General features: G+C 49.2%; 6 protein-coding genes across 6 annotated transcripts; 2 read left to right on the forward strand and 4 right to left on the reverse strand.

Moving 5' to 3' along the window:
* Positions 1 to 703: 703 nt before the first annotated feature.
* On the reverse strand, positions 704 to 4470 carry N7457_001168 (regulator of nonsense transcripts 2; the record flags this gene model as incomplete). The annotated part of the gene is made up of 4 exons (XM_057172214.1): positions 704 to 1015; positions 1075 to 4271; positions 4343 to 4387; positions 4452 to 4470. 4 exons carry the CDS (start codon positions 4468 to 4470, stop codon positions 704 to 706), a joined length of 3573 nt encoding a protein of 1190 aa, XP_057036117.1.
* Positions 4471 to 4914: 444 nt separating this feature from the next.
* Positions 4915 to 5190, reverse strand: N7457_001169 (uncharacterized protein; the record flags this gene model as incomplete). Its single annotated transcript, XM_057172215.1, has 1 exon — positions 4915 to 5190. One exon carries the CDS (start codon positions 5188 to 5190, stop codon positions 4915 to 4917), a length of 276 nt encoding a protein of 91 aa, XP_057036118.1.
* A 1259-nt stretch (positions 5191 to 6449) lies between these two features.
* On the reverse strand, positions 6450 to 8054 carry fhdA (putative transcription factor Tos4; the record flags this gene model as incomplete). The annotated part of the gene is made up of 2 exons (XM_057172216.1): positions 6450 to 6476; positions 6531 to 8054. 2 exons carry the CDS (start codon positions 8052 to 8054, stop codon positions 6450 to 6452), a joined length of 1551 nt encoding a protein of 516 aa, XP_057036119.1.
* A 2889-nt stretch (positions 8055 to 10943) lies between these two features.
* On the reverse strand, positions 10944 to 12310 carry sun1 (SUN family protein UTH1; the record flags this gene model as incomplete). Its single annotated transcript, XM_057172217.1, has 2 exons — positions 10944 to 10988; positions 11054 to 12310. 2 exons carry the CDS (start codon positions 12308 to 12310, stop codon positions 10944 to 10946), a joined length of 1302 nt encoding a protein of 433 aa, XP_057036120.1.
* Positions 12311 to 16774: 4464 nt separating this feature from the next.
* N7457_001172 (uncharacterized protein) lies at positions 16775 to 18024 on the forward strand (the record flags this gene model as incomplete). Its single annotated transcript, XM_057172218.1, has 2 exons — positions 16775 to 16846; positions 16906 to 18024. The coding sequence occupies 2 exons, from the start codon at positions 16775 to 16777 to the stop codon at positions 18022 to 18024; spliced, it is 1191 nt and encodes a 396-aa protein (XP_057036121.1).
* Positions 18025 to 18411: 387 nt separating this feature from the next.
* On the forward strand, positions 18412 to 19596 carry N7457_001173 (electron transfer flavoprotein subunit alpha/FixB family protein; the record flags this gene model as incomplete). Its single annotated transcript, XM_057172219.1, has 3 exons — positions 18412 to 18717; positions 18792 to 18960; positions 19019 to 19596. 3 exons carry the CDS (start codon positions 18412 to 18414, stop codon positions 19594 to 19596), a joined length of 1053 nt encoding a protein of 350 aa, XP_057036122.1.
* Between the last annotated feature and the right edge of the window lie 232 nt (positions 19597 to 19828).

Consider the following 19828-nt stretch of genomic DNA (forward strand, 5'->3'; position numbering starts at 1 on the left):
GCTACAGGAGGCCATGGCCAATCTACCATCTGTATAATGCTTTCGTCTCTGCATCTGTTACTTTTGTTGGTGCGAAGAAATCCATTTACATTCAAGCATTACTCTCCACTAGACAATAGAGATTCTGGCTAAAGAGATACATCCATAGCATAAAATTCGTATCTGCATAGCCATTTCAGTCGGATTCTCGTTCCGCCGTGTCTGTTCACCCTCGTCACCCCGTAAATTGAACTGTCTGAGAGCTTCGTCCACGATGGGAGTAATCTGACCATGTCTTCCACCTGTTCATTGACAACTGGTGACTGTATCCGGGTTCTGTACGAGAGGACGAAAAAAATCGGATGTCGTCCAGCTCGGGAATTTGCCAGTAGGGATTGGGTAGGTGATAGATGAAACAAGGATCCCAGGCAACGGCAGGAGTGCATCCATTTTGATAGCAATTCGCGACAGGGCAGAGTCCATTAGCGAGAAGGGGTTCTTGGTCATACCCACGCAGCATTGCGTGCTGGTGTTGTGTGCGACGGATGCGATAGATGACAAGCTCATTGGGTTGAGCCAAGAGTTCACACGGAGGCATTCCAAACTGAAAGAAGCCGAAAAGAAGTGTTCCATGGTGGCATGGCAACCTTTTCTTGGGGAAGAAGGTGCCTGTTGCTGTGTTAAGTGAAGAGAAGGACCTTGGTCCAGATGATAGCAGCGTTCATTACCAATTGACGTCACTGAGTTGGAGTTTGCGGGAACGGAATGCAGACCGGTTCGCGCCGGCCTTGTCCATCCGCTGGCTCGCGGGGGTACGCTTTTCCTGGGTGTCTGCTTTTCGGTCCTTCAGTTCGAAGTTCTTCCGGTTGATGTTGGGTAGGGGATATTGCTCACTCTCGGTTGGTTCGGGCTCGGTTGACGCCTCGTAGTTCAGGACCAGGTTCTTAATGCGTTGCTGCTCTTCCCGGTCGGCTTGTTGCTGGCTCCGCATGGCAATGGCAAAGGTCGAGTCCGACGGGAGATCGATAGTGCGGGTCTAAATATTGTTAGCAAGATGCAAGTATACTGCGGATGCGAATTTTCGAGTCTCTCTACCTGTTGCTTGTTTCCCTTCTTTGTCATAAGAGAGAAAGCCATTGTCTTCGGGGCAACTGGTTGAGCCGGGACTGGCTCAGGGCTGGAATCAATGGGCATGTTTTCGCGAGGGCGTTTCATAGGTAAGGGAATATCGAACACAGTCTTGCGTTCGAACCGTCTCGAGTCCATGCTCTCGGCCATCATTTTCTCGAATTCACGATCAAATTCAGCCTCGGTTGCTGGATCTCGCTCCTCTTCCTGTCGGGTGACAATGATCTGTTCGTCCTCGGACTCGCTTTCGCTTTCATCATTTGCCTCGGGATTGGGTCCAGACGCCTTCGATAGGGTAAATGGGTTAATGGGGCGTACTTCATGTAGATGGGATGGGGGACCTACTTCGGCCTCGTCGCTAGATTCCTGGTCTTCGTCAATCTCGGGAATCGCATCTTCCTCGAGATCCTCATCAGATGAGCTGCTTTCTGCGTCTTCTTCATCGGCTTCAATGGGTCGCTCGGAATCCTGCACGTTGTAGTTCTGAGCCACAGCTTCACTGAAAATGCGGGTCGCTTCTTCAGCCTCCGTAGCAATTTTCCATTGTGGGCGAATAGAGTGGTAAGTATCCTGGACAAGGAAGTCGACATCCATGGGTAAGGGATCCTTAGTAAACAAGTAGTACTGGAAGAACGCAAGGAAGAAATCCAATTTTTTCTTGGCCGAGCCACGGTCGAAACAGTGGCCACAAGTATCAAGAAGCGTACAGGCCAAGCGCAGGCGGAAGTAATCGTCTGGCAAGTCCAGCATGCTGATCTTTCCGGGAACCGGGGTACCACCTTCATGGCCGAAGGTGATAATGCGGTACAAGGTATCAAAAATGACCGGGGAATCAATCATCTTGTAGTTATAGAGTTCGCCTAGATATTTGATTTCCGCAATGCGCTTCTGGTTAAACTTGAAGTCGTTCTGCTCGAGGCCGAGCGTGACCTGCTCAAGAACATTGTCCACGATGCCGATGACGAATTCCTGGTGATACCGGTACAAAGCACTGACAAGAATTGCCAATAGGTGAATGCTGCCATATTTCACTTTGACCGGTTTGCTGAACACACGTTCCAAAATCCCAACAACCTCCTGCTCCTCCCAATGAAGTTTGCGAATGGACTTCAAAATCTTGGTGTAGTTCCGCTTGTTCATATCCAGGTAGATTAGCCGGCGGATATACTGCTCCATGGGTGTACGTTCCTTTTGCTGGATAGCTGGGCGCGGAGGTGGGTCGACATAATAGATGGCGTTTTCAATGACCATTCGCTCCTGCTGGGCCAAATGTTGCACGGTCTTCTTGCGACTTAAGGTCTCGAGGAAAGAGGCCATCCGCGGCGATGTTTCGGGGTTACGCAACAGGTAACGGCCACAATTTTCTAGCAAATGACCAATGATTTCAATATTCATGCGTGAAAATTCGTCCAGCGAAACCTTGAAACAATGGAAGATGATATGCTCCGGAACCACACCAAACTTGGTTAATTCAGCCAAGTAACGAACGTTGCTCATGCGTACTTGGCCGAGGAATTCCTTGGACTTGCGCCGCTGTAGACTTCGGAACTCTTCATCGAGGTACGTGGTCAGTCCCTGTGGAATGTCTGGCAGATACTGTCCAAGCGTTGCCACCAAGCGAGAATACAAAGGTAAAAGATCAATGCGGCCCTTGGGAATGTCGGACACGGCTTTGACTAGTCTGTTCCGTGATGCTTTAGAGTTAACCCAGCAGAAATCCAGAGCAAACTGGTCGACCTGGTCTTTGGTTTGTAACTCGGGCAGCTTGGCAAGCAGAGACTCTACCTGTGCACCCACGGTCTTGCTGGCAATGGCGGTAGACTGGTCATCTGCCTCTGCCGCGGACTTCTCATCCAAGGGCTCGGCAGAGTCAGTGGTCTCGCCATCTGGCTTCTTCTTACCTGACTCCTCAGCTTCGGTCTTTTTCTTTTTGCCATCCTCAAGCAAGACCGCGGGCACCTTGCCCTTGAGATCAACGAGATTTTCGTAAAATCGTCTTTCTTCTTCGTCTTCCCAGATTCCGGCACCTTCACCCTGGCCTCGCAGGTAATCAGTGGTCTTTACAAGACCAATACCACCACTGGCTGAAGCATCGGTAGGCTCCTTCTCGGCTAGATCGGGCATCTCGGTTCCTAGAGCCTCGCACAGTACCTGGGTATTGGCCACAAGTTTCTCCAGGACCTTGGATTGCTTTTCGAAGTTAGCCTGGCGGTCCTCGAAGATTTCGCCGCTTTTCACGTAAGCTTCGGCATTGCGGCGATTTTGCTGGGCCAGCGCTCTCTGATCTCGGACCACGTGAGCCTTGACATCTTCAAGGTACCGATTCAAAATATTTCTAAACCGCTGTTGTGTTTTCTCTGGAGTCAGAGGCAGATCGGCCTCCGTATTGACATCCCCATTGATCTCTGTAGGCTGGGCATCCGCGCCCGAAGTCGTAGCACCATCGGCCTCAACGGTCTTCCTGCCATCCTCAGCAAGCTTCGATCCAACGATATCCCAACTAAAGCTCTTCACAAACAAGACTGCAAGAGGTAAGTTCGTGTGGTCACGGTCATGACCGAGCAATTCCTTCAGAACCTCCAATGGGAATGGCTCAGCCTGCTTGTCTTGGTCCTTCACGCCCACAGAGGGACTTTTGGCTTTCAATGGGGTTTCCGACGGTTTGCTGCCTATGCCAACGGCTCCCTCCTTAACCTTCGCGCCCAAATCCTCGGGTCGCTCAACATCATCGAGCGTCTTCAGCACATTGACTAGCCAAAGCTCCGTGACAACGCGGAGAAGAACACGATGCCGAGACAGACGATCTTTCTCTTCGCGTTCGCGGATTTCCTGGCTCAGTGCCTTGAGCTGCGCTTTATCCGGTGTGCTTAATCCCCGGCCGAGCAGCCAGCCAATTTGCCGCGTAAACTCCCATGGGCCGAAACGTTGGTGAAGTGCACTGACAACCTCCACTCCAGCGGCAATTTCTCCGGGGGATTTAAGCTTGCAGAGGCCTTCGTAGCAGGCGGAGATGATTTCGGAAAGGTATTTGTGGAGTGACAGAGTGCGGATGTCGGCGAGGAAGGTGGAAAGGGCAGAGGCACTGATGCCGGTGCGTAAACGTTTGATGAAGGCGGTGTTCTTTTTGAGAGCGGAATCGAGTGATTTGCTTGTGGAAAAGACGTCTGGTGTTCAGGTGTTAGAGTCATCTAGGTGGGCTGTGGCATTTCGTCATCAAGGGAGTTGAATTTCCTACCAGATTCGCCTGCCCAAGCACGCTCGTTTAGGTCGCGAAGCTCCCCTGCAAGGAGGCAAAAAAGCCTAGCGTCAGTTAAGGCCCTCAAGGATGGTTTGATACACCGTACTTTTCCGTTGGCGCTCCATGGCGATGTGTCCAAGACCAACTCAATCGTGGGGTCCCTTGTGAATGTCCGAGGGGAAAGCGCATAAGTGACTTGAACGCCACATCGGTGGGGAAAGAAAGGATAAGAGAGCAGTACGCAATCAAAGAAGAGAAGGGAGAGAAGGTCAGGTCCTCAACGTGTAGGGCGGAGCGGAGGTGATGGCGGACTTTTTGCTTATCCACTTATCCACTTGTGCGAGATAACTGCACTTCATCACTTACACTCCTTCACTTCTCGTTTGGATTCAGATCAGACACGACGATGTATAGGATAAATTATATGATTTCAGATTCCCAATTACAAAATGATTTTGGTTTACTCAAACAAAGCCCTTTCGGTCGCTTCCTAAAGTCCCTAAAGTCCCAGTGGTATAACAATCCGACGATCATTCCAGCACTACAGAGTAGATGCTGTTCGAATCATTCTAATCCCCACTATGTGCTTCGGTGAATCCCGTCTCCTTTCCCTTTTCAGAGCCGAGTAATCGTTCTTGCAGTTGATGTTTGCGATCCTCGTTGCTCCAGCTCTGTTGGCGATCAAGCTTCGGCTTCCATGACTTCTCGGGAGATGCGTCCTTTCGATTAGGACCTGATGATGTGGCATCAGCCGAATGAGTATGGTTATGCGAGAGGGAAAGAACTATGTGTTCTTTTTGGGTAGCCATAAATTGGTGGCCCCCGTTGTGATTGTTGGATGTCATTGAGTAGGTCACCCACAAGGATAAATTGAATAAGGATGATCTCAGGATATAGGATATCCGAGGATTTGCTAGCTATTGATTTGGAGCTAGTTCAGTGTGGTATCAAGATATTGGAAGTCTGTTGCTCACGGCTCCCTTGTTGGGTCCTTTTATACCCTTCGGTGCGGGGTACTCAGGGTCTAGATGTATGAGGTGGCGGCTAAGACGGATCATAGGGACTATTATAGCGATGGTACGTTGTACTTCGGATAACAGCCTCTCTAGGCTGAGGAAGATCTAGTTCAGCAAGCCGGCGTGGCCCCCGATATGACGTGCGGGTGGCGAACGTATCAGGCTATGTCGGCTCTGTCTCAGGTATCGTTGCCCTGCTGATACACAAAATCACTAGATTCCCGGAATAGTGAACATATCAATTTATGTTCATTGTGGGCATTGTGGGCATTGTAAAGCGTGCCAAAAGCGATGCTTGTACTCCCTACATGGACCTGTCACGATATCAATCGCATGAGCCTTACAGTGAGCACCTGTATCCCCTAACCTACGTTCTATGACTGATGAGCTCACGATGTTGTACGGAGTATAGGATGACACAATCAATGCTGCCTCAGTATGATTTCTTTCCTGTCAATTAGTCAACATGATATGATGCTCTAGGTACAGGACGTACGCCCTTACAGCCTGCTATATGGAGATGGATTGTCTGAACTCATATATTGAAATGGAAAGGATAACATACAAGTCGTGAGAGCGTTCAGCCATCCGAAAGCAGACTGACAAAAATGAAAAACCGACGAGACGAAAAGCAGGTGAGATACAGAGAGCCCACCAGGGCGCGTGACTTGACCAATGTCTGGAGACACGAGTGACAAAGTCCCAAAAAGAAAACCCGTGAAATGTGAGCGCTAGCAGTAGTGTAACTAACCTCCAAAACAAAACAGTCATGATCAAAGGCAATAGCATATGTTGGAAACCTTCGAGATATCCAGGATCAACCAAAACGATGTACACGGGCTTTTCTGAAACCAAAGAATCGTACACGTTGCTGCTGCAACAAGAAAATATGACAACTGAAAAGCAGAAATACAGACCACACAAAAGAAAGCAAGAATCTTGATAATAATGAATTTAAAACAGGGTATGCCTCACGCCACGCTATGCAGGCCTCCCTAGCAGCCGGGGAGACCAGGAATCATTGCAAATATTTACTCGGAAAGTCCATCCGACAGTGGAAAGACATGGGAACTTTTTCAGTCAATGATTCATTTGGGCTTACGCCAGAAGTATTGCTGGAACCAAGTTAGCTGCTGCTCAAGTACATCGACAGGTACAGAGGTACTTACCTTGTGCTGCTTCCGACAGTTGCGCAAGCCGGGCTTGCGAAGATCATCGACCACAGCAGACCGACGCATAACATCATCATCTTCATCGGGAACATAGTAATATTCACTTTCAAGCGGCTTGCCAGCGGCATCCTTGCCTTCACGGGCAACTCGACCAATAAACTTGGTTGATTCAAGGATGTTGCGGATATCAGACCTGGAGAGCCCAATGGGGTTCTCATGACTGGACTTCCAGTACGCAGGAGGGAGGTTATTCAGGATCGTGGAGAATGGCGTTGAGGAAAGGCGGGAGAAAGCAAGTTGGTTAGCAGCGTGGTTGCGGACTCTCTCCGATCGTTCATCGCTATACTGGGGCTTGGTTTCGGTCGTCTCAGGTTCCTTGTCCTCGTGGAGTGGGGCTTGCTGTCTAGGGGATCGGGCTGGCTGGAGAGCTTGGGCGGGCAGCAGGCTGCGAGGAGAACGAGCACTCTGAATTGGCGAATCTCCTGCCCGGAAAGAAGCCATGCGAGGAAGAAGATTCTCTCCGAACGGTCCAAAAGAGTGGACGATAGGGTCATTCTCTTCGTCATTGTCGGAAAACTCTTCGGATCTACCCAAATCGCTTAGCTCGCTGGCGTGCGAGCTGTGAAGAATAGCAGTAGCACGCCGAGCACTCTGGGAGGTCACTCCAGTGACGGTGTTGTGACGCTTCAAGGGAGAAGGCTCATCCTCGAACACTACCACAGCCGCGCGAGAACGAGAAGGTGTGAAGATTGGAGAAGATGGAGGGATAGCATGTTGAGCAGCAGGAGAAGGAGAGACAGGCGACGCTAGACGTTGGCGATCCAGAAGCGGACTTTCTTGCAGCTCTCGTCGGGATTGACGTCGTTGGGTGGGGGTGGCTTCATCGCTGGTCTGTTCTGAGTCGGTAGAAGGGCAGTCCCTTCGTTCACTGCGAGGCCATTGGACCAGAACACGGGCATCATGAACATCAATCATGATGTCGGCATCCTTGATGTCGGAGGTAAAGGTCTTGCCTTTGGCCAAGTCGTATTTCCTTCCCTGGCAGTGGATCTTAATACCGTTCCATCCCATACACACAATTTCAACCCTATCCCGATCGAACGGGTTTGGAGCCGGCTTATATGTCGCCTTGACATGAATACGAGAGATCATACGGCTTGCAGCAAGCTGGTGGTGACAGGAGACGCTGGACCTGCCCATCAGAGTTGGCTCACCATTCTCCAACAACATTATCGTAGGCACGGCAGACAATGGAGCGCGTTCGAGGGCGGCAGCGAAGGACCGTGGCAGGGAGGGACGGCAGGCAGCAACCCCAGGCGGAGGAGGAGAAGATGACATGATGTGAGTCGACGAGGTCGGGACCGGTGTGGGATACGTCGAGACATCGGGTTCGCGTGCTACACGTTTTTGAGGCCGAGGAAGAGAGGGAGAAGAGCTTGGCTCAAAGGCAGGCAATAGAGTTGCAGGACGTTTCACGCCCAGAATTGAGCCGACGCGGCTCTTCAATGGAGATGACTCCATAGTGGAAAGGTGGAACGAAGTCTAACGAGCACTTCTACTCACGAAGGGGGGAAAACTGAGTCGAGGTCGAGGACCCGCGTCTCCGCGTGTGATATGAACACAGAGAGTGGCCTAGAGAATCTCCGACAAGAGAAAGACTTCAAGGACTCCCCTATAGAAAAGGGCGTGGTGGGAGGAAAGAAACGGGGCGAGTAGACAGAAGGAGAAGCATTGAAGAAAAAGGTCAAAAGGTGTGTGGTGGTGGAATGCCCTGGGGCGGAGCGTCTCGTCCCTGCGCGGAAATGCACGCTTACAGACCGAGACGCGTTCGATAGACGCCAACCACACTCCACTACAGGTTCGCGATTCCAATTGCAACGTCCAGGTGTCATAGAAGTAGTCGATTATAAACCCAGAGGCAAAAATGAGAAAACAGACGGATTTCTGGTTTTTTCTCTATCTCTTCATCCAACCTGTCAACCCTATACGGAGTACCCTGCGGCGCGTCCGCGTCTCAAAACACGTGACTCCACGCGAGCCAGTATGAGACCCGGTTCAAGTATGTCACCGTCGAGAATGGTATCCAGAATGACTTTAAAATGGATCTTTTGGCCTGTGGTCCTTATTGATGGAGTGGAATAAGCTCACTATGCCTTCACTCCTATATTTTCGGCCAAATCATGTCTCGGGACGCAACGTTGAAATTTAGGCAAATTTCACTAAGCTTGTACGCAGAGGCCCTAGCTAGTACGTATTAGGGGACTCCGTACTCCGTACTATACAATTTCTAGCAGAAAATGTAACCCCCCACTTGCTGTCACGAAATTGATCATTTGCCCGACTTAGTCGCGTCTCCCAGCCACCATAGGGACTGATATCACTCTGGCTCAGGCCTTGACTGTCAATTTAATTCAGATGGCGTTTCCTCTCTATACGAACTTCCGGCCCATTCAATTATTCAGGGCCAAATACCTAGACACTTGACGTTTTGCACTTGTGTTGATTAGTGCTGGTGGGGCCTCGGGAGATTTCGTTTCTTGACATGTTTTTTTGGTACTTCACCGGTCTTTCGAGAGACTCTCAACAAGAGCAAGGAATTTGCTTGAGAATTTTACTTTTTTGGCACAATTTTATATCAGTTATAAAATTATGCCTCCTGGCAATTGATCCCTTGCGTAATATATCGGTGGATCCATTCAATAGATATGGTCTAACCGATGTTTATATACTCCGTACTCTGTATTCCATACGGAGTACAGGGTATATGACGGTGTGTCATGAAAAAAATATAGAGAGCCAATGAGGCATATATAACACATAACATAACTAGCATATTGCAGCAACTACCATTCAATTTTGAGTGCGGCAAATGAGGCAGCGTCCTCCGTAGTTCAATATATATATAGCGGTCAGCACCGGTGTAGAGGCCCATACAAAGAAGATAAGCGAACAACAGTTTCTTCTAGTGTAGCCTGAGAGTCGATGGGCCTAGGTTCTGGACCATTACAATAGAAGAGAGTCTGGTTGCAACCAAGCCATCGTAGGCTACTGTCTAAAAGGCTCAAGTGAGGGTTGGCCAACGATATCACAAACATCCTCAGATGAGTGGGTTGCCAATGTCAAGGATATACGGAGGTCTCAAATATTTAACTAAAAATATTACTCAGGCAACCGCTACATGAGGTTGACTGTTATTCTCTTTTAAATATATCCCGAGTCGTTAGGTAGTTGTCACTATAATTTAGGGCTTCGCTGCAATGCATAGTGGCACGTGATATAATTATCATAATATTCGGTGTGAACCAGATGAGGTCAAGCTGCGATTAAGTCGACTATATGATAAAACAACTGCTGGTGTAATATGAAGGAAAGAATGACGCAATAATGCACGCGATATATGTTCGCCATGTGGGAGTGTGCTCCTGCATTCGATCATGTATGTGACATATCACATATTCTACACCTAGGGTTAATTAGAGTATGTACTATACCTAGGTAGGAACTCCGTACGGAGTACTAATACTTATGTTATTTCTCGCCCTGTGATAATCTGAGGATGAAGGTACAAGGATACCTGCACTTTTATATGTCAATGTATGTTCCTATCTACATGTATTGACTGACAATGTATGTGATATGAGTTGAAGGAAAGCACCGTTGTAGCAGGAATATACGTAGTTTTGTCGCTTGTTTTATTACAAGCAAAAATGTGGCAGAACAATTGGGAGGATGTCATTCAGTTAAACAGAAAACAATGGCCGGATCAAAACAGGCAGTACATTTTTGTCGGACTAGATCACCCCGTGTATGTTGGATATCAGTTTGAGTCACGGAGGTCAGCTGACAAATGGAGAGGTACAGAACCAGCTGTATGCCATGAGTCGATCCCCCAGTTGGGCCAATAAATACACTCGAGCCTCGCAGTTCAAGTCACGAACACGGCATGGACGAAGTAACCAAGAGTGAGACGGAGCATTGAACGGGAAGGCGCAAGCCCCCTATCACCAGGACAAAGACGAAAGGAAAGGGAACGAGGGATAGATTTGAAGTCAAGAACAGATTGGTACTTGAAAAAAAAAGTGTAAATCTAACCATCAAATAAAAAAAATAGCGCTCCCATGAAGTTGTCCGACCAGGGGGTAAAATGTGGTCATAAGAAATAGAACAAAAAGGATGCAACAAGGATTGGAATTCGGGCCAAGTCACACATAAAACCAAATAGAATTTAAGATACACAGAAAGTAATAATGATCCTTCAAATAAGAAACCGTGAATATAGACAGATGCACATAAGGAAGCGGGATGAGAGCGGCGGCTCAGCTTGTCCTAATGTAAATTGAACGGGAGACGCTCATTGACTTTCGCGTGGAGATGTAACGACTGCCACCGACCAAAAATTTGTTGCGATACTTAGTCGTAGAAGACGTAGTAAGCCTTGCCGGAGGTGACACCGACCTAGAGAGAGAGATATTGTTAGTATCGAAAGGATGAGGACCGACAATTCGGGACTAAAAACTTACTGTGCAGCCGCTGTTTCCACTGATGGGACCGTTAGAATCGTAGAACTTGCCGTTCTCGTAACGGCACTCATCACTGAGGCCGTCACCCTCAAGCTTGATGTTGAAGTCGAGGGTCTCGGTGGTAGTCGGGGCGTTGGGGAAGATAGACAGGAACTTTCCGTTGCTGGTGTAACCAACACCAAGGTTGATGGGAGCCCAGTTGCCGATGGGTTCGCTGCCGTCACCCCACTGGCAAGCCTTCTCGGTGGAGATACCCTTGGGGTTGACATAGTATTGGGCGGAAGTGACCTTGCCCTCCCAGAGGAAGTAGTTGTCGCCATCGGGGCAAGTCAGGTCGTGGACAGAACCGGGGGCGGCGGCGAGAGGGACGGTCTCAGACTCAGTACCGGGGTAGTCAGTACGGCAAACGGCAACATCTTCGGACATCTTGTTCTTGACGTGGACATCGCCGACACCAGGAATGCAAAGCTGCTTGTGGTTCTTGTTTGTGAGGTAGAGCTTGCCGAGCTTGCATTGGAGACCACCGACGGACTGGCCAGTGCTACCCTGGGCAGTGGGCCACTGGGACTTTTGGTAGCCGGGTGGGCAGGCGTAAGAGCACATAGCACCACCGTGACACTTATCACCGGTAACAGCAGTCACAATGTCGCTGACCAGATCATCGAGGAGAGTAATGTACTGGATACCAGAGTAACCGCCAAGGCCAAGGTAGTCAAGGGGAAGAGCACCGTAGTCTGAAGGGAATTCACTGCAATCAATCTCTCCATCAGGGAAATCAGCGGTGAGACCCTTGGCACCAGAGATGCTCGAGCTGCTCGAGCTGGAGGCGCTGCTGGTAGCGGCGGCACTTGAGGTGGAGCTTGAGGTGGGCTCTGCCGTGCTGGTTGAGCTGGCTGGGACGATAACAGCCGAGATCTCCTGGAGAATGGCAGGGGCGATGGAAGAGATCGTTGATAGGGCGGGCGCGGAAGTCGAGATGGGGGTGTCTGTGCTGCTGGGTGGACAGGCAGCTACAACTGCGGTGTCGAGCCACTCAAACTCGTGATTGGCAAGACCTTTGCAGGCCTCATCTATGCTAATAGACTGAGGAGCGCCTGACTTGGATGGGTCCATCACAACAAAATCGTATACAACAGCGCCGGGAACGGAGACGGTCTCGGTCTCCGTGACGCGCTTGTGGTTGTGAGCGTGTCCATGCCCGTGGGCAGTAGCGAGGCCAGCCGTTGCCAGCGCGGCAACAGTGTTCTGGAACTTCATTGTGTTGGTGGCAATGCTAAACTATTTAACCCAACATGTTAGTTGCGCCTTATTCACGTGTCTTCTCGTCGCGATGATTGTATTGTGCCGCGAGGATGGTCGCTCATACGCGATCGCATCCATTCACATCTCGAATATTGTGTGCAACCATGCAGGTACACCTCGAGGAAACCCCAAGAATTCACAGAATATCAGATCGCGATCTGATGTCACGACGTGTAGGGATCAACAGGAGATAATACATACATCGATTCAAAGAAAATGGGCGCGCGTTTGTCGTCAACAGTCGCGTAAAGGACAGTAGTTTTCAAAAGAATGTGGAGAGAACAAGATCCCTCAGGTGTGGGAAAACTTCGAGAAATGAACTGCGGATGGCAAGACTGGGGAAGAGGGAAGTCAGGAGAGGTAACAAAAAGGAGGGGCCTTGGTCTATGTCCCAATTGCGTTAGCGTGATAATCACGGGAAAAGGGGTACGGGATACGGAGCACAGCTTCAAGATAGACTGTCTCACACTGCCTAGTGGACCCTGGAGGGAGAGTCTGGATTGTACTATGTACATGCTGGCTTGACTTGGCAAATACAATATTAGTCCTGCCCAGCTTTTTGCCTCATCATTCTTTCCTTCCCCTCTCTTTGCTTCGCCAGCGCAGTCCAGATTGGTGCCCAGTCCGCTCTCCTTTTTCTTTTCTGTTTACCTTTGGTCCCTGCGCCTTGGCGTCAAAACGAGATTAACTGCCAGGGGCACCCAATCAGAGGTCAACAATGCACTTCTATGGGCCCCACGATTCAGGTACACCAATCAGAATCCACATACCCTCGCAAAATTCCCTGCGTATCCATGGGTACGGGGTAACAGCCATTTGGTCACTTCATTCTCTCCTGATGCTTTGTTTTAGTTCTACTTTCTACAATTTGTTAGGCCACGCTATTGAAGCTATTTCGCCCTAAAACTATTCATTAATCCCCCGTCCTCTGAGTACGGAGTACAGAGTACGGGATACGGAGTGCATTCTTATGATATACCTCTGTCGTGCTCCCTACGCCCTATGGTAGTCCAATTACATATCCATGGCCGATGTAGAGAACAGGATGTGAAGATCAAAAGTAGCAAAGTAGCGCCAGGGGTACGGGGTAGGAAGCAATACACGCATAGAACGAGACGCCCACCCCCTGACAGACCACCGATCTGCAGAGTCGCTGCCCAGCCCTTCCAAGGCTTGCGATGCGGTGTGAGCAGCAAGCAGGGGGTCCTTTCCCCTGGCAGTGTCAGCGCACGGGGCTCTAGTCCAGTTCGTATCACACTGGGAGTCCAATACCCCGTACGGAGTACAACTACATTATATGCTCGAAGTTTAGTGCTCCAGTAGGCGTAATATCCGATACTTTGACCGTCTTCGTCGGAAATAAAATTGAAAAATCACCCCAAGTACGGAGTACTCTACGGAGTATACATATACCCCCGAGAAACCAGCATGTACCTTCTACCGTGCAACATACTCCGTACAGACTATACGTCGTTGATTTAGGCGATAATCGCGATGTCCGATAAAATATATGGAGTACGGAGCACGTAGGCCTTTCTCCATAAAACCTACAGTGATGACGACGCCGCCTTCTTAATTCCCGCAGCACTCTCCATAATCCTCTCCATACCCCCGAGGTCCTCATTATAGCGACTGAAAGTCTTTGTTCCAACAGCATAGCTCCAGTCATTCATTTTTTCGATAGTCAACTAGCCAGTGGAATACTCCATACGGAGTAGTGATAGGTGAGCTAGAAGCCGGCCGATTTGTCGATCCACAGCAATCTTAATTCTACGTGGCCCTGTCCGCGTCATAGTATGCTCTAGCAGATCGCTAAAATTTACAGTAGAATTACACTAGATGTATCACGGTAACAATATCGGCATATGGAGTACGGAGTAGAAAAATCAAACATTCAGAAATTCATCTACGTTCTTCATCGCCACACAAGTTCAACCAGGATGAGCATTAAATTGAGCCATCCTGTCTTGCAATGCGAGGTGAACCAGAATTGTGCTTCATGTTCGGAGTATAGAACACATTCTCCGCGAACAGAGACGCATCAAACCTGACTTTTTGGGGATAAATACGCCCGATTTATGTCCTCCGATCGTTCTGATTAAGATGTACATATGGAGTACCTAAAGTTGTACGGAGTACTCCGTACACCATGGTGATCTGCATTGGTCCCCATTGCAACACTGTAGCGTTGACATAACAATTTAGTATGTACAAAGTGCAAAGTGAGCACATTCATACGGAGTAACCTTGCACCCATCGGTTTAACTCTTTCTCTAATCATGTTCTGTCGAAGTGGGTGTAGGTACGGAGTATTGCTTTTGAACTCCCACCTACAATATTATACGTTACGTATTATCTGTATTGTGGCTCATTGGGACAGCTTTCATTTCGTGCTCCATTCGGTAAAAGCTCAAGTACATACAACATACGGAGTACTCCGTATGTTGTACATACTTTTTTATATTAAAACTGGAGACTTTCCACAGTTCGGCTTCTCGGGAACCGCCGTTGATTGTCATGTGAATTAATAAATTAATTTATTTCTAAAAGAGTTCCATAGGAATTTGTTGCGGCTCAGTCTACTTTGTCCTCCGTACTCCGTATCCGTACAATATAAGTAGGTACACACCTATGTTGTGCTTCATACGGAATATAACGTACGTCAATGGATCGTGCAATAAATTAACTATCGTTGGCACCTCTTCGGTCCACTGGACTCGTTTCACGTGTCCCATTGTATCGATTATATGTCAGTAATTATGGCTAACTAATTATCAACGCACATTGCACGGACTACCTACTACTCCGTACACTATTCCAAGCTTTTGTGCTGCCAAAATATATTGTACCTATAGCCTGATCCGCATGAGAGACCGAAACCGACTCAACAGTGATTGTCTATTAATAGCGATCCAAGACTTGGCGCGCTATGATCTGGCGATCAATTCTTATGAAATTCTTTTTTGAAAAGCGAGGGCCTATTTCTGGGGAAATTTTTTTTAGCCGTTTTGAAATAGCCTCGAATTAAGGTGGCTCTTTAGCTTCCAACCTTGGAAGGTTGTTCCAGGCTGAACAATACCCCGTCACGCATCTATGTAGGTAGGCAACTAGGCGACAGAGATGACACCTTTTGACTTAGATCGCATTGGCTAATAATTCCTGATAGACGATTGTCTAGGTCCCCACGGAGTACTCGGTATACGGGGTATAGGATACTTGATCTTTAATCTACATGTAGGTACGGAGTACTACGGAGTATAGGTACTACCGTCCAGCTCTCTAATTATAGACTTGCTTTTGAGATCAGGGTGTCCTGCTATTTATAATCTCCCTTTCGACCTACACTTTCAACTGTTCTTACAACCATCCAAATGCTGAGCAAAAGCGCCGCAGCGTATGGACTCATCAAGAGGCAAAGGCAGCAAAGGATATCAACTGATATACAAAATCAAAAGCGACACTTCTTGCCGTCCGTATGGGAGGTCCCTTGAATTAGACAATCCTTTCGATGCTTGATAACTGCAGCATGATTAATCTAGTATCAGAATATTGAGCTTGACAGTCCTACAGAAGGACATCCCTCGATACATCGTTCCACCATGGATGGGATTCTAGCGGCCAAGGTGGAGATGGGCTAGGAGGAGTTCCGCTCGACCTTTCTTTATTACTTGAGTTTACTATCGAGCCAGTGAAGCCAAAAGGAGTCAAAATGGAAGATAACCGAGCAGTCAGTCACTGACATATACGGCTGGTGAGTTTTAGTTCCAGGGTCTTGGTCTTTCATGTTTGGATGTGGGCTACCATCGCCGGTCGCTGACTGGCTGGATCATCCCCATCATTCATCTTATGGGGTCATTAGATGCCCACATCGGCAGCCTTAGAGCAGTTTATTGGCGTATGTTACTTGTACTGCGTGTATAAGTGGAGATATGTAGGGGGTAGAACTGTCTGGTTATGGGCAGGTTTGCTGGACTGTGACAGCAGGGCATAGGAAGTTTACGGTAGCACGTAGAGGTTGACGTTGGATAAGGTATGCCCCGGCCTGCTACAATGTATGTATGTACGTGTACGTATGTACCTAGGTACCTTCCTACAATTACCCCGAGTGGTCCTTTAGTACGCTAGCTACAGGTAGTTAAATCAATATTATCCGATGGGATTAAATATCTCCAATGAGTTTCCCAATGTTATGATGCTGAATCGGAGGTACATTTACTCGGCTTCGGGAAAGGGACAAATTCTTTTCCTGGGCCTCGATAAATCACCCTCGAAATGAAAGTGCGATAGCGGCCTCAGGCATCAACCGGGGTCTGGACTGCCAAGCATGGCCAAACTGCCACCGCCTTCCGAAATTTTTTTGAGTCCCGATATGATTGCAAAAAAAATTGGAGATGTTCATCGAGTCTACAATTCGCTAAAATGGGCTCCTCTACTACTCAACTCACCTCGAAGGTGACCTCAGGCTCCCCTTATCAGCTTGATAAGCCCCAGGTTAGTATCAATGACCCCTAAGGCCCAATTTCGCAAAGTACTTATCGGACTTTAATCAGGCCCTCAAAGCTTCCTCGGCGCTATTGAAGCACATCAAGTCTACTCAGGAGGAACAGGCAAAGACTGCGACCAAGAAGACTTTGATTGGCGACGATGACTCTGATGATGAGGACAGCGCGACCAAGAGCGAGGCTGTCTGGCTCGTTCTCACCACCAAGCAGCACGTGGTGGACAAGAACCGCCTGAAGCCCGGCAAAATTAGCATCCCTCATTCTCTCAACACGTCACCATCCCTCAGCATTTGTTTGATCACCGCCGATCCCCAGCGCGGCGTCAAAGATATCATTGCCGACCCGTCCTTCCCTCAGGGCCTTTCCTCCCGCATCGAAAAGGTCATCGGTTTCTCTAAACTGAAGGCCCGCTACCAGAGCTTCGAGAGCCGTCGCCAATTGTTTGCAGAGCACGATGTATTCTTGGCTGATGACCGTATCGCTATGCGCCTGGTGCAGACCCTCGGAAAGATTTTCTACAAGTCGAGCAAGCGCCCGATTCCCATCCGTATCGCCGAGATCGAAAAGGTCGACGGCAAACGCGTCAAGAAGGATACCAAGAAGAACTCCTCCTCCAAGGAAGAGAAGAACGCCTCGTTCGCCTCTCCTCTGATTGTCGCCAAGGAGATCGAGCGTACTCTGAACTGCGCCTCTGTGCAGCTCGCACCGTCCACCACCGCTGCCGTCCGAGTCGGCTCATCCAAGTTCACACCCGAGCAGCTGTCCGAGAATATTGCCGCTGTTGTCAACGGTTTGACCGATAAGTTCGTCGCAAAGGGCTGGAGAAACATCAAGGCTCTTCACATTAAGGGTGCTAACACCATGGCTCTGCCTATCTGGCTCGCTGATGAGTTGTGGGTGGAGGACTCCAATGTGCTGGAAGCTGCTCCTGAGACCGAAGCTATCAAGGATTCCAAGAAGCGCAAGTCTGTCGAAGACAGCAAGCCAGTCGAGGAGAAGAAGACCAAGAAGAGCAAGTCCGCAGACGATGAGGAGGAGGCTGCATCCGTTGCTGCGCGGAAAGAGAAGCTCCAGAAGCTCAAGGCTCAGGCTCTCGAGGATGGTGACACAAGCAAGCCCGCCGCAACGAAGGCTGGTGGCAAGAAGAAGAGAAAGTCGACTTCATGATTGTTATAGCTCTTAATGTTTCTGTTTGCATGTAAAGGTATTTCTGGCGTACAAAATATCACGTGTCTATTGTTCCGACAATCTCTTATTGTGCCAGTACGGAGTAGTCGAAATCAACTCAGTACATAGTATGTATACAAATCTCAAAACTTTAGAGTGAATGCAACAAAATTAGTGTGCCAAACTCCTCTATCCCCATCGCATGCGTCATTTCGTGGTCCGACCAGGCTATATGATCACCGCATTAACCGAGTCCGACCTCGGGCGCCGGGCTTGGCACCCCGACGATAGCCACCGATCACATCACCGTGAATCGCCGAACTTCAATCTTGCTCTTCTCCCCACGCCTGGACGAACTAAGTCAAACAATTCCACCAAGTCGTCGCTATGATTCCGATCGCCAGACATTCTGTTCTGCGGGTTGCCCGCTCTCAGCTCCAACCTACCCGGAAGCTGAGCCAGCCCGCTTCCTCGGCGCTCGCCCGCCTGCTCTCCACCCTTGCGGTTCTCGAGCAGCGCAATGGCAAGCTGGAGCCATCATCTTTGTCCGCAATTGCGGCTGCACAGAAGCTGGGTGGCTCGGTAACAGGCTTCCTTGCTGGCTCCGGTGTCAAAGGCACCTCTGCTGCCGAGGCTGCTAAGATCAAGGGTGTCGAGAAGGTGTTGGCAGTGGATAACGATGCATACGAGAAGGTATATACAATCGCATTCTTTGAATTGACTACTATATATGATTGCCTTACTAACAATTGGATTTCTTGCTACAGGGCCTCCCCGAAAACTTTGCCCCTCTTCTCGTAGAGAACATCAAGAAGGGCGAATTCACCCACGTCGTTGCCGGCCACTCCGCTTTCGGCAAGAGCTTGCTACCCCGCGTGGCCGCTCTCTTGGACGTTCAGCAAATTTCCGACATTACCGGCATTGAGAGCGAGGACAGTATGTGGAAAATCGGACAATTGATCTAACATGTGATCCGCCGCTAACCATAACTCAGCTTTCGTCCGCCCCATCTATGCCGGCAACGCAATTCTCACCGTTCAATCGTCCGACAACATTAAGGTGATTACGGTGCGAGGCACTGCCTTCCAGGGCGTCGAGACCGAAGGCGGCTCCGCCGAGATTGTCGATGGAACAGACCCCAATGTTCCTGCGATAACCGAGTGGGTGTCCGAAGAATTGGCCAAGTCTGAGCGCCCCGATCTCGGTACAGCCACCCGTGTGGTGTCCGGTGGCCGTGGCTTGAAGTCGAAGGAGGAGTTTGACCGCATCATGCTTCCACTCGCAGACTCCCTCGGCGCCGCTATTGGTGCTTCGCGTGCTGCTGTTGACAGCGGCTTTGCCGATAACAGTCTGCAGGTTGGCCAGACTGGTAAGAACGTTGCTCCTCAGCTCTATCTCTGTGCCGGTATCTCCGGTGCTATCCAGCACTTGGCTGGTATGAAGGACAGCAAGGTCATTGCTGCCATCAACAAGGATCCTGAGGCTCCCATCTTCCAGATTGCCGATGTTGGCCTTGTCGGTGATTTGTTTGACAAGGTGCCCGAGCTGACCGAGAAGCTCAAAAGCGCCTAAATTGGTTGCATGAATAGTTTTCCTTTTGTATCATGACCTATCGAGCAGGTTGATACCTTTATTTTTTTTTGTCTGTTGAATGAACCGTACAGTATACCATTGACTAGAGGACTGGAGCCGATTGGTTTGGTCTACAATACAGGTTGTCCCTCATCCCTATTGGTCTCAATCTTGCGCCGTAGAAACCGTATTTATTGTTTGATATCAAAGTGGTTTGCAGGTAAATAATTTA

The sequence above is a fragment of the Penicillium paradoxum genome, assembly GCF_028828445.1.
Source record: "Penicillium paradoxum strain IBT 22861 chromosome Unknown utg000002l_segment0_segment0, whole genome shotgun sequence".
Classification (NCBI taxonomy): Eukaryota; Fungi; Ascomycota; class Eurotiomycetes; order Eurotiales; family Aspergillaceae; genus Penicillium; species Penicillium paradoxum.